General features: G+C 31.7%; 2 protein-coding genes across 2 annotated transcripts in view; one reads left to right on the forward strand and one right to left on the reverse strand.

Annotated features, from left to right (window-relative positions):
* The window catches only part of LOC136969233 (zinc finger protein 271-like), a 320,380-nt gene that overhangs the window by 232,627 nt on the left and 74,015 nt on the right, over nt 1-13,738 (forward strand). The window lies entirely within an intron of this gene.
* LOC136969224 (zinc finger protein 208-like) overlaps nt 1-13,738 on the reverse strand; it is a 72,753-nt gene that overhangs the window by 15,060 nt on the left and 43,955 nt on the right. The window contains 2 exon segments of the mRNA XM_067263313.1: nt 981-1,065; nt 6,928-7,080. Of these exon segments, the coding sequence (XP_067119414.1) occupies nt 981-1,065; nt 6,928-7,080 (238 nt within the window).

Genomic DNA, 13,738 nt, shown 5'->3' on the forward strand with positions numbered 1-13,738 from the left:
TAATTATTTTGAGTTTGATTTAAAAAGAAACAAAATCCGGCAACGAGTTACGAAACTTTATCAGCAAAAATGTTACAATTAGTTTATATTATTGAATATTATAAATTGGCAAAAGGCTGAATTTTGAAAGTAGAGATGAGTTTTATTTATAGATACATAAAATTAGTACTTTAAACACTTAGGGTCTGTGAGAAGTAGCAAGACATCCCAGTCTGAGCACTCATTAATGGAGAACCCACTGTTTTCACAAACATATATCCATACAAACAATAAAATAAATAGCAGCAGACTTTTTCGCTATTTATTTAAACAGATTGAATTTAATCATATAATTGGGCTGTAATTTGAAAAAATTGTAGACCTATAAATTCTCACTGTCCTCTGTCTTGTGCCACTCTTTCTTTAATATCGAGAACGGACGAACATTAAAGCCGAAATTAGATAATATGGAAAGATCAGAGGCAGAAGACACCGACTAACTGTGTACGAAGTTTTGATGAACGTTGTAAGTCACGTTATTTCAATTAAAATCTTTTCTCCTGAAAACAGTTAATAAATGACCGGCACAACTCCATTGTCAAAGTAAAAGTATAATGTACAGAGGCAAGCCACTATTAATTTCAGGTAACGAGCATATATTTTAAATTAAATACACTAAAAATATGATTATATATTGCAACCCAGCATTGTGACGATGCCATAATATATAATTGCTCGTTTTATTCAAATCTAAAACATATAAATTGGAATTTTCTCTGTTGTAAGATTCTGATCCATTAAATTGACAGTTTGAAATCTGTCAACTAAATTAAATGTAATTGATAATATTAAATTCTATTTAAATCCTTATTCATTATACACGACGTATTCGCAAAGTTTTTCAAATGTTATCAATTCGATTGATATGATATATAAATTTATGTATTATTCTTATCACTAGAAAGATACTTTCATAGCATTAAAAGTATTCAGCGTCTTACCTCTTTCTATTTTATAACCAGAATGACTCCAAATAGTGGATTCGTTTGTGTTGTTTGTGGAAATTGGTTCTCTTTTAATATTTATCTGAAATAAGAAAAGATTACGTTATATTATTTGACAGATTGATCTTTATAGAAAGAGAAATAAAAAAAAAAAATTATTTAAACTAAAGCATAAAAATACGTTTAATAAATAATTTACTTTTTTGTTTTAAATATCGTCTACTTTTCTTTTAGTTGTTGCGCCTGTCATCTATTTAACACCTTTCAAAGTAAAATTTTAAATGGAAACAACGTGACTTTTGGTTTGTAGCATATATAAGTATACAGTTTATCGTAGTCTCTTGCCGAATTAAGTGAATCTGATACTCTATGAATATTTACAAAATAGTTTATTAAGATGCAATTTGACAAATAATATGATTTTTGTCTGTTGTAATTTCGTAGCTTTCTTTAAATTTTCTTTTGTACCAATTTTATTTTTTCTTTGTGTACTATTTTAACATCAGTTTTATCTATGCTGCAGTTATGAGTTGTTCAATATTCGTAAATAACAGAGTTTATTCTATAATACTTTAAATCCGCGATGTGTTCAGAAGCAAAGGGAATTGAATTCGAGCCATATACTAAACCATGCGAGACCAGGTAGGAGATAAGCTACAATTCAAACATTTCACAGTACATAAAAAAAATATTGGATTATAAAAAAATCGTGAACAGAACAAGCTCACTATATAAGAAGAAAAAACATCTTAACGAACTACGAACTAAATTTCTATTAAACGGCTACCCAAAACGAATAATAAATAAGTGGGAAAGTAAAATCGACAATAAAAGACTGGAAAATAAACAATACAAAGATAAAAGCAGATTAAGATACATATCCTTTTACTACATTCGTGTCTTCGTCGAACAGATAAATAAAAGTTTCGATAAAATAAATATAAAACTAGCACCAACTTATAGAAACTTACAAAAATGAATTCGGACGACTAAACCTGGTGTAAATAAACAACCAGATAAATACATCACTACTGACGTCGTTTACAAAATACCTTGCACGTGTGAACCACCAAAAGCACACATTGAAGAAACAAAAAAAAAGATTGGAAACAAGATTAAAAAACACACCGCGGATTTAAAATATAATCGTGTGAAAATCGGCCTCTTTCACTTTTTTTTATAAATTATGGGTTCGAATATAATATTTTAATATGTTAAATTTTCGAATAATATTTTATAATATTTGCCGATGATTCAAAAAAAGTTTCCGTTGGAAAACTTCCTAATCGACGTCAGAACTTCCGTTTTCATCCGTTCGAATAAAAATGCCTCATGTAAGAAAATAAGGAGAATGCATTTTTAATCAACGATCATCGCAAAATGTTATATAGCATCAATTATGTTTATTTGAATAGAGATATTGGAAAAAATCTCCATTCTTCTAATCATTCTCTTCATTCTTTAATCAACGGAAGTTGATTTCATTTTAACGACAAAGTCGAGATGAATCATTAGGAGACAGCAGGCCGACCGCCTGTCTATAAAAAGAGATGATTTTCTCTCCTAATTGCGCAGTTCTACGAAGTCCGGAATCGCCACATGGTCATTGCGCAGTGCATCGAACCGCCACACTAAAGCTAAAGTAGTCTCATGCAAGGAAGAATTCTACAAGCAAGATAACCCTTCAATACGAAGAATTTCTCGCTTTAGTTACAATTCATACAAGTTGGAATTTATTTGGTTTAAGTGCCATACTACAGGCAAGATCCTCCGAATAATGAAATGAAGAAAAGTATTCTTAAGGTAGAAGAAATTGACATACATTTCTCTTTGCGCATAGTGTTAGATTTAGCGCGAATAGGTTAATAATAGATTTAAGTCGATAGTTAAATTCGCTTACGAGTTAAGACTCGAATGTATTATTGTAATTTCGTTTATTATATTTTCATTTGTATTTTATTGTATTCAGATTTAGTTTAGTTTAATTAAATATTGTTATTTGTTTATAATCAGATTGGTTTTATTTTGGTTATGTTATCGGAGCACTCTCATTTGTTATACCGTTAGCCCTGCTTATCAACATTGATTTAAAACGCGTGGTGATCCGCGTCCTAAATCTGATCACCTGGTGTCCGGAGATCCTGACGTTAGAAGATAGCGGAGACTGATGATCGCGAAATCACCTATCTTTCACGAATTAATATAAGTCCCACCGCCACTCGAAATTGTTAGTAATAAGCCAGAGGTGGGCAAGCATGAGTTCAGTGAGAGCCGAAATGTAGGTTATGCAAAATACATGGGAGCCGCAGTTCTGTACTGTCGTGGCGGATAGTACTGTATAGTAAGACAGGGAAGGATAAGGTGTCCCCCATCCAGGTCGAGAACTTGTTTTAAAAAAATAGATTTAAAATGTCAATTTAATTTATTGCACTAACCTGGAAATGAATTATTAAATATTACATGTATATAATTACATATTTTCACAAAATTGTTGAAATAAAATTGTAAAAATAATAATAAAAAGCAGAAATTAACACTTTCAGCAAGAGCCGCATTTGCCCATGTCTATAATAAGCCATCTCATATGACAAACTAGAGTCGTCACGCGATTGACCTGCCGATTAAGTGGTAGCAACAACTTCCCAGACTTCGTGCCCCCGGCTGATCTCATAATAAAATAAACTCTGTTTTTTTTACGAACATTGCACAGCTCATAACTGCAGCATAGATAAAACTGACGTTAATATAGTACAGAAAAAAAAAATTGATACGAAACAGTGGCGTGCCGTCATTGGAAGCAATGGAAGCGCTGCTTCCCCCTTCCAATGACCTTCCCTTGTATTTTCTAAAATATAAATTTTCATATTTTAACGTACTTTGAATTAATTAAAATTCATATTTTATTATAACTGCATTATGTATCTTATTACAAATTTCTATACTACATGTGAAAAAAACGATAAGTGTAGTAATTAACTTTTTTTTTATTTATTTCATATTTGCAGACGAAAAAATTACAAGTCACATAAGGCGTCAATTAACTACTACGGCCCGCGGAAAAAACGTAAAATTTATTGTGGCCCATGTTATAAAAAAGGTTGCCCACCCTTGGACTAGATTTATAACTTAACCCAACCGATAGGAGTTTACTGGCATGTTTTTATGATAGTTCTGTATAGTTGACAGGATTTTTAAAAAATCCATTAAAATATTTGATATACAGTCAAACTTGCTTTTGTGCGGTCTTTTTCTGTGCGATTTGTTTTTGTGCGTTTTTTTTTGTGCGGTATATGAAAATTTCAATCAAATTGGAACATAATTGACTCCTGTAAAATTTCTAAAAACTCTATTGGATGTTTTCTATGACATCAGCAGGTTTTTTCATTTTTTATTCATTAAAATTTTTTTCTCGTACGTTTATTTCGGTCCCCTCTTATTTTAATACAATAAAAACCATAAATATTATGTTATATTTGAACAAATGCAGTAAGTTAGCTCCCCTCCAGCTTTTAGACTGCGGGTGTGAAATTTCACGCCTTGTTAAATGAAATAACACTTCCTGCAGCTATATTTATCAAATAAAATCATTATTTAACGATTATTTTTAACTTTTTAATGTTAGATTCGTATTTAAGTGGAAATAATTAATTAATATAAAAATTAAAATTTTTAGAGGATTTTTTTCCCCATTAGGTGTTGCAGAAAAAGGCCCAAGGAGTTAAAAAAGCAATTCCGAGTTATTTCGTACAGTTTCGAGTTATTTTCTACGTGAGACTTTTTTATGCGGTTCCTATTCACTGCATAAAAAAATATTTTTTTAATTGTGTTGCGAAAACTATTGTTTATGGCCACTCGTGAAGTTTTGCGCGACTTTTTATGTGTTTTTTTTATGCGGTCCCTATCCACCGCACAAAAACAAGTTTGACTGTATTTATTCTGCGTTTATTCTACTCTCCCATCTTATATTACTTACGGATTTCAACGTTAAACCGGTGATATTACGATTTAGTTTGTCCCATCGGTAAGGGAATGCAGAAAAAACGTACACAATTCTTGTATAATGTTAAAAAATTAACTGTTACTTTGACAGCATCATTTACAACCAAATTTAATGAATGACACATACAAGGTTCAAAAAAGGCTCTAGAATTTATTTTCCTTAAGTTTACGATTTATATATTTGTTGTCAGAAAAATTTGTCTTTACATTATTTTCCCAAGACTGCAGATATTCAAGTACAAAGTAACTGTTTTCGACTTATTTCTACTAAGAAGTAGTTAAATAATTAAAAGATTAGGGAATGGTGACATAAATAAAACCCTGCTGACTTAAACAAAAGCTTAACCGAAGCAATTACTAGCTCAGTACAGTGGGAAACTGATTTCCATGTACACCTGGTACTAAACGAATTAGTTAGAAAACAAATGGCTATTAAGTTTAACATATGTAGATTTTTACATCTATGGTGAGAAAGAAACGTTTAAAATTTACAACAGCCCTGTCGCGTCCTTTGAGATATACTAGTGATGCGACAAAAGAGGCATTTGGCATTAACCGGTATCGGCACTCTCGGGATTTGTCATTCATGCACGCACTGCACACCTACCAAAATCGTCTCTGATTCCATCCATGAGCCACTAGTAGAGAACAATTTTAACTAAGAGGATAGTTTTAATATTTAAAAAGTAAATAATATTTTATGTTATTTTTATATACGTTTCTTCGCAAATCTACATTTAATTATAATTTTCTTTAAAAGAATATTCATACAATTAAATATTTTGTACGAGGTATGTATAATTGTATACCCATCACAAATTTTAATTTACTAAGTTTTAATAATTTTATTTTTAATTTTAGCCATTATATCATGGCTAGCGATTTAGACTGTAATTGTGATATTGAAAATTTACTTTAAAAAAGTTTTGGCTCAAGACCATATAATGAAAAAGAAAACATTATTAAAAGAGAAAGACCAATGCCTAAATTAAATATAAATACTTCAACAAAAAAATTTGTTGGACATTTTCACGATAAAATTTATCAAGACATAAAATGGCTTTGTGGATACACAAAAATGCAAAAATTGTTTTGTTGGCCTTGCCTATTATTTTCAAATAAAGTTAGTGTGTGGCTTTGACGATTTAAATAATTTGAGTAAAGCTAGAAAAAGACACGAAAATCGTAAATGACACATCGATTCTTTCGTAAAATTGAAGCAATTTGGAAATCAAAATAGAATAGAATTTAACATTAGTAAACAATATAAAATTAATATTGAAAATTATAAGAAGATAGTTATGGCTAATAGATATATTGTATCTAAATTAATAGATATTACATGTTTTTTATCAAAGCAAGAATTGGCATTTAGAGGGTATAACGACTGTATTGAATCTAATAACAGAGGTAATTATATTGAACTTGTTTATTTATTAAGTACGTCAGATAATCAATTAAAACTGCATTTAGAGAAGTCTACGGTTTTTACTGGCTTATCGAACAAATGAATACGAATGGACCCTAGAGTCTAGGGTGGGCAACCTTTTTTATAACATGGGCCAGAATAAATTTTACGTTTTTTCCGCGGGCCGTAGTAGTTAATTGACGCCTTCTTGTGACTAGTAATTTTTTAGTCTGCAAATATGAAATAAATAAATGAAAACTTAATTACTACATTTATTTCTCTTATCGTTTCCAGAAATTACAAACAATTAAAAATTCACGTTGACGAAGAATGAATAAAGATATCTGATAAAAAACTTGCCAAGTGTCTTTGAAGAAAAAACACACAACATTAGTGTTTATCAAGTCTAAAATATTTTAAAATTATTATTTTTTTCTATTTCTCACAATATATTTTATCATTTCAGTTATGTTTCTCGTCCTTAAAGCAACACAGATCTTACAAAAAAAAAAAAAAAAAAAAATATTTTTCACTCACCTCTAAGGGTTCCGATTTAATTCTTTTATAACACTTCACATCAGTATTGAATTCTCTCTTGAAATTTTTAAAATCTACTTCAAATTTTTCTTCCTTTCGTTCAGTCGTAAAGTCCGAATATTTCGTTTCATACTCTTCTTTTATCTTCATTTTCTCGATTTACGATATTCTCGTATGTCAACAATCTGCATTCAATCAAAGAATTAATTATAATTAATTAATAAATGTTCATTCGAAATTTAGAGCAAAGACCAGTAATTATTATTGTTCCATTCTCGCAGTAAACAAGGGGTGCACTTCAAGGTTGACTGAAAAGATCCCAGTGGTAACACGTCACCAGCACAGGTGATATTTGCAGCTAAAATGCAGTTTAAAATAAATTTTAAACCCCAATTTAATAACATAAAACCCAGAGTTGAAATATATTTATTTATGAAATATTAATAAAAACGTATTAAAATTTATGATAATAATTCAATTTTTGTGCGCCCTTGACACTTGAGGACCCAGGACTTGAGTCTTATTGGGTCTCTAAATAGATTTGCTCCTCACTAGGTAGCCTGATACTTTAATGTTAACTCTCTTGTAATTAGTAGTTAAAATTAAAAGACAATTTAAAAACCAGGCAAATTTATAAAATAAATAAATAAAACTACTAAAAGATGAAAATGAATATAAATTTGATTATCTTTTGGGCGAAACAAAACTATAATAATTTTTAATAGTTATGTGGAAAGAAACGACAGTTGCAATTAATTAAAAATAGTATAATTGATGCAGAAAATTCAATAAAGAATTAATATTACGTGAGAATCCAAAGTTCATAATTTATATTTAACGAAAGTTTGTTATATTTGTTGTATATTTTCCCGTTTTTGTAAAACAAAATTAAAAGAAAAATTAATTTTCTGTTAATATACACCAACGCTCTTTAACCGACTCTTGCCTGTGTGAGAAAAACTTGGAAATCTTTTCAGGAAAAACTTTTCTATGAAATTCACACTTTGTGTCCTTACCGAACATCGTTATCCAAATCTAAAAATTCTTAAACTCAATGTTGCTTCACACCAGTTTTAAAAGATTGTCTTTGACCCCAACTTTTGCCTGCGGTCTCTGCCTCCAGTAGCCCCTGTCGTACATCTGTTTCTTTTCGTCCCCCTAGATTTACTAGTTACCAACAGAAGGCGTTGCCACTTTGCCTAAACAGTCGAGTAGAAATCTTGTTTCGACAGTTCAAATTGAAGGAGTTTTGTGCTTAAAAATGAGATCACCCTCACGCAGGATAGTTTCCTGGAGTCTGTCACGTGGAACTTGTTGCCTGTGCGAAAGAAATTCCTCAACCTGCGACGCACTTAAAAAAAAAAAGGAAAAATTCGAAGACGAACAGAAATATCTCCGATTTATAAAATAATTGTGAAAACTTTAACGTATATTATATTTAAGTTATTATGTGAACTCTCTCTCTTCATTCGAAAGGAAAATTCGATAAAAGGATAAACCAGCAACCAACACGCAACTTTCTCGGTAAGATTTGAAGTTTTGCTGGCGCCATCTGTTATCATATTTAATTTTTAAAATGTTTTATATTTTTAAATATTATAACCTGGAAAAATCCTTCATTTTCACGGTAGGAACGAGATTTATAAAACTTACAAATTTTAGTAATGAGTAAAATCGTCATTAAGTTCGCCATGACGCGTTTCTATCAGCTAATAACGGTTCGTCTGTTAGTCACGTGAGAAAATAATATCACGTGGTGTTTTAATGGTAGAAAGAACGATGCGGTTAACTGAGATGAGTGACATTAGAATAAACAGGAAAGGATAATAAATTTAAGACATTCTACACTAATAATCACATATAATTTAATTCAAAGAAAAAACAAACGAATCTTAGTCGAAGTAATATTCTCTATCGACAGATCTTGATCGAAGAATAAACGTATTTTGTACACCAGTTCTTTCTCGATCCAAAAAAATATCTCTCATCGCAAATCTTCGACGAGATTTTCTAGTTAAATAAAGCCGTACAAAACAGAATTTGTAAACACGTGGATAGCGGCTGTATCGGTATCGATCGCCATCTTGAATACTGTACGCATGCGCCGAAATGTAATTAGGTTGTCGCTTGTGTGGATGCGCAGTCTCATAGCGAAAATGCGTTTGTGTCACCGCTTTTCGTTGCGAGTGAATGCACCCAATGGAGTTACGTATGTCTCCCATTAACTCTACCTTAAATCTTCGATATTTTATAGCATCAATGCCGCTAATGAAGGTGAGAAGACCTAGATTAGACCCAGTAAGAGGTGGATGAACAAAATATTTAAAGACCTAACAGAAACGACTGACGATGTAACAACGGTGTTTGCCTGTCGAGTGATAAACACGAGGTGAGTTCTAGGAACAATATTTATCATATATCACGTAGGTTTCGTATCTACAAACTATGACGCGAGTTGGTGACGTGCTACCTGTTGACTCACTTCTATTAACTTTTAGTGTACACCCCTTGTTTACTGCTACAACGCGAACAAACACACTGAGTTTACTTGCCTGTCTTTGTTAGGGTTCTTTCGTACTATGGCCGACTGGTTCGACTGGTCCGACTGGTCCGACTCTAATGGTACGTCCTACCACAGCCTACAATAAGAACAGCCTAGTCATTTGTTCTGAACACGTGTGTCGATTCCTGAGGCGGTTTGCACATAGTCCTCACTAGGAGCGCTGATGATGGGACTATTCGATCAAGTGATCAATGCTAATTCTGTTGCAAAGACGTGCTTATGAGAGATTTAAAAAATTAAAATTTCGAAAATACTTTATATCAAGATACTGGTGAATTTTTAAAAGGTTTGATTTAAAATGGTTCATTGCTCTATGCCATTTTGTACATCAAACAAATCGAAAAAAAGTTGGAACAAGTTTTCACGAATATCCCGTGGAAGAGAATTTACGTTGAAAATGGATAAAAGCTGTCAGCAGAAAAGGTAAGATATATTTAATACTCCATAATTAACCCTACGTGAGTCGAATTGGTCTCACATATCCGGCGCGATCTTTAGTTAACATTTTTTAATATTAAATATATTTTTAAAAATCTGAAAAAATTAATATTCCTCTAACTTCATAACTCGATCAACATGATGTTAAAACTTTTTGCATAGCAACGCTTCCTTTTATTGAATTTCTCTGATATTTCAAAAACGGTAGAAAGACATTGCTAAAAATCACATGGGTGTATTTGAAAAGTGCTTAATTTCAGCTTTTTAAATACAAATAAAATTAAATACATATACTCTTCCCTTAATGAGGACAAGTACGGTTTTTGCACGACCCCTAACTGCAATGAGATTAGGCTAGATTGCAAGTGCATTTTAAACTTTTGTACAATTTATCTATTTATGCATACAAATTATTTATAGGTAGCTTATACAGTAAATCTATTAGTTATACTATCTATTTTTAAAATTTACAGATGAAAACAGTTCAAAACTTTGGAAGCCAAGTGACTGGTCAGTTGTCTGCAGTACGCACTTTCTGGAATCAGATTATAAACCAGGATTGAAAAAGAGAACTGTGAACGACACATATATTCGGGAGAATCGTAGACTGCAAAGTTCAAATAATAAACCTTTATCACGAAAAATAATAAAAGTGTCATCTCTATACACATGGGGTGGCCACAACTGGTACAGGCGTGGTAAAAACTGGTGATTTTTGTAATATTTTTAAAAACTTTAAATTTTTGTTTATAAAATGTTAAAATTAATAAAAATTAATGTAATAAAGTAAAAGAGAACATGTTTTTGCATTATTTTTATTGTTTCGTTGCTTTAAAAAATGTAAGAATATAAAAATATTTTTTAAAGTTGAAAATTGTCTTAATGTGGCCAGAATAGGTACAGTACATCTACCCTATTAATTATTATTGCATTAAACCGTGTAGATAATTATTGATAACATGTCTATTGATTTAGATTGTTCTGCAGAAATCCGGGCAAAATCTTAATTAAAAAAAAATCAATAATTTGTTATATCCTGTTTTATTTTACGAACATATGACAGCATGTAGCTAGGATAACTTAATCAGTGTGTTGTTATGGTCCGTTGTGTGGCTCCATCTAGCGGGAGAAAATATTTTCGCTTGGACACAACTCCTCAATGGGATTTCCCCCATTTGACTAGGCTGTTCTTATTGTAGGCTGTGCTCTAAGACGTGTTGCCAGGGCAACAGCAGTCGGTGGACAAACGGATCGTTCTACTTGGACAGCTTTAATAAGTTAAATAACTTGTACAGTACTTAGGTCGAAGTACTCGGGTCGACCTAGAAAGTTAAATATTTTTAATCGGATCGGAGCAATCAGTCATAGTGTGAAATAGCCTTACTTATTCAATAATTCGAGTAAAATTAATATGGATATTTATTAATTGATATTGATTGAGGACACACTATTTGACTAGGAGAGGTAACAGTAAGTGTTTTTTATTATATGAATTTTATTTATTTATTTAGGCAAATGTAAACTCAAACTCGGCAGTTTTAAAACCTTCCATTCAAAACAGATTGTTGACAAATGAAAAACATTTTAAACTGAGAAAATGAAGATAAAAGTAGAGCCAGAAAATGAATATTCAGAATTTACATTGAACCCAGGTGATGTAAAGTTTGAAGTTTTAAAGAATTGCAAGAAAGAATTAAATACGGATACCGAAAAGTTGTGTAGAATTAAATCTGGACCATAAATATACACAGGTGAGTAAAATGTACTTTTGTATACGACTCTTGTGTTGCTTTAAAACAGGCATGTCAAACACGCGGCCTGCGGGCCGCATGCGGCCCACCAATACCTGGGTTGCGGCCCGCCGAGACTTTAAAAAAATTTTTAAATATCAAGCTTTGACGCTCGAAGTTGGAAAGTTTGAAGTTTTTTGAACTGTACGATTCCCGCCCTCTTTGTGTTTGTCCGTTTCGTATTTCGTCCAACCAATTCAAATTGGTCGACACTAGGAAAGACGGTTGGATAACGGCCGCGGCTTTCAATATACGAACGATGATTGGCCGGCGAACATCGTGGAACACTGCTACGTGCCGATCTGTCCATCAGCGATTGCTACAATCCGTATAAAAGGAAAGGTTTTGACGCGAAAGTCAAGTGTTTGCTGGAATGTCAAGGCGGACGTTTGCGCGCTCTGCGGTAAGGTGTTTCGTCTACTATTGCCGTGACGAGTGACTGTATCCGAAGTATACGTCGCCAGGTGTCTTTTCGACGGATCTGTTCAGGAATAGCGACTTTCGGAACTTTGACTGTTTGTGTGAATCTACTTTGTAAACGTCATAATTTTTGTGGTTTGTAAATTATATTCGGGCAGGTGGATTTAATAATCTCAATTCGCTTTATTTATGGAATGTGAATACACCGATCTACCATATTATACGGAAGTTCGTTGGCTTTCGAGTCATAAAGTGCTAAAACGATTTTTCAAATTGCTGGACGAAATCATAATTTTCTTGGAAAGAAAAAATTATGAATGCGCTGAATTAAAAGATGGACAAAGGATATAGGTCCCGGCTTTCTCGGTTGATATTACAAGTCATCTTAATCGACCTAATCTTAAGCTTCGAGGCAAAAAATCGTTGTGACAACGCTATTTGATAATATTAACGCTTTCAAACAAAAATAATTACTTTGGCGAAAACAAATAGGAAAAGAAAGCTTTGAAAGCTGCCGATATCTATTGCTTAAATCACCTAAATCAAAATTTACAGAATTCGATCGAAGATTTTCTAATTTTAAAAGCTGTAAATTACAATTTCGTCTTTTTACTTCACCTCTATCTATCGATATTGAAATCGTTGATGAAAACTTACAAATGGAATTAATTAAAATCCAATGTGATAATTTGCTAAAGCAAAAAAATATGCAAGTTGGAATTCCAGATTTTTATACACATTTATTTGTAGATCGGTTTCCTAAAATGTTATCGTTTGTTATACCGGCTATGTTCGGAAGCACTTAATTATGGGAGCAATTATTTTCTTTTATAAAAAATAACAAAAATTCAGAAAGGTCGAGGTTAACCGATCAACATTTACCATCAATTTTAAAAATTGCATCGGCTGAATATATTCATCCAAATTTTGATGACTCGCTTTGTGAAAAACGTTGTCAAATATCTTCTAAAAAGTAATACTAAACTGTGATTTTGTTTATTTCTTATTATAACTTTTGTTTTTTATAAAAAATATAAAATGTTTTTAAGTTTAAAAAATAATATGAAATATAAAATGTCTATGTACTGTACGTATAATATACAATATATTGAGTCTAATAAATACATAATATAATCATTCTAAAAATCGTATTTTATTAATTTTTTGAACATTGAAAACGTGCGGCCCCCGACTTATACAAAATAGATCGTGTGGCCCGTAATATCGCATGAGTTTGACATGCCTGCTTTAAAAGCATCATTTGCAAACTTTCTATGTTTACATTACCCCTTGCAAAAATTTAAAATCAACCTTGTCTACTTAAATGCATGACTGCGAGGGAAAATGTTACAATTTTGAAGTAAGAGAAGTCAGCTGAACTCGAAAGGATCCATCATGTCTACATATAAAAACTGTCAAACAGACAATAGTGAGAAAGGTGGCTCTAGGATCCTTCATTATGTCATTAAATTTAGATTTATTTAATTCTTTCTTTAAAACTTATTCTTTATCATTTTCCTGAATTCACTCGTGATATGAAGTGGACGAAAATTTTCAAATTTCAGACCTGTAAATTCTGCTATAAACCTTCTATTCGTCT

The sequence above is a fragment of the Centruroides vittatus genome, unplaced genomic scaffold (assembly GCF_030686945.1).
Source record: "Centruroides vittatus isolate TY-2023 unplaced genomic scaffold, ASM3068694v2 contig_1768, whole genome shotgun sequence".
NCBI lineage: Eukaryota > Metazoa > Arthropoda > Arachnida > Scorpiones > Buthidae > Centruroides > Centruroides vittatus.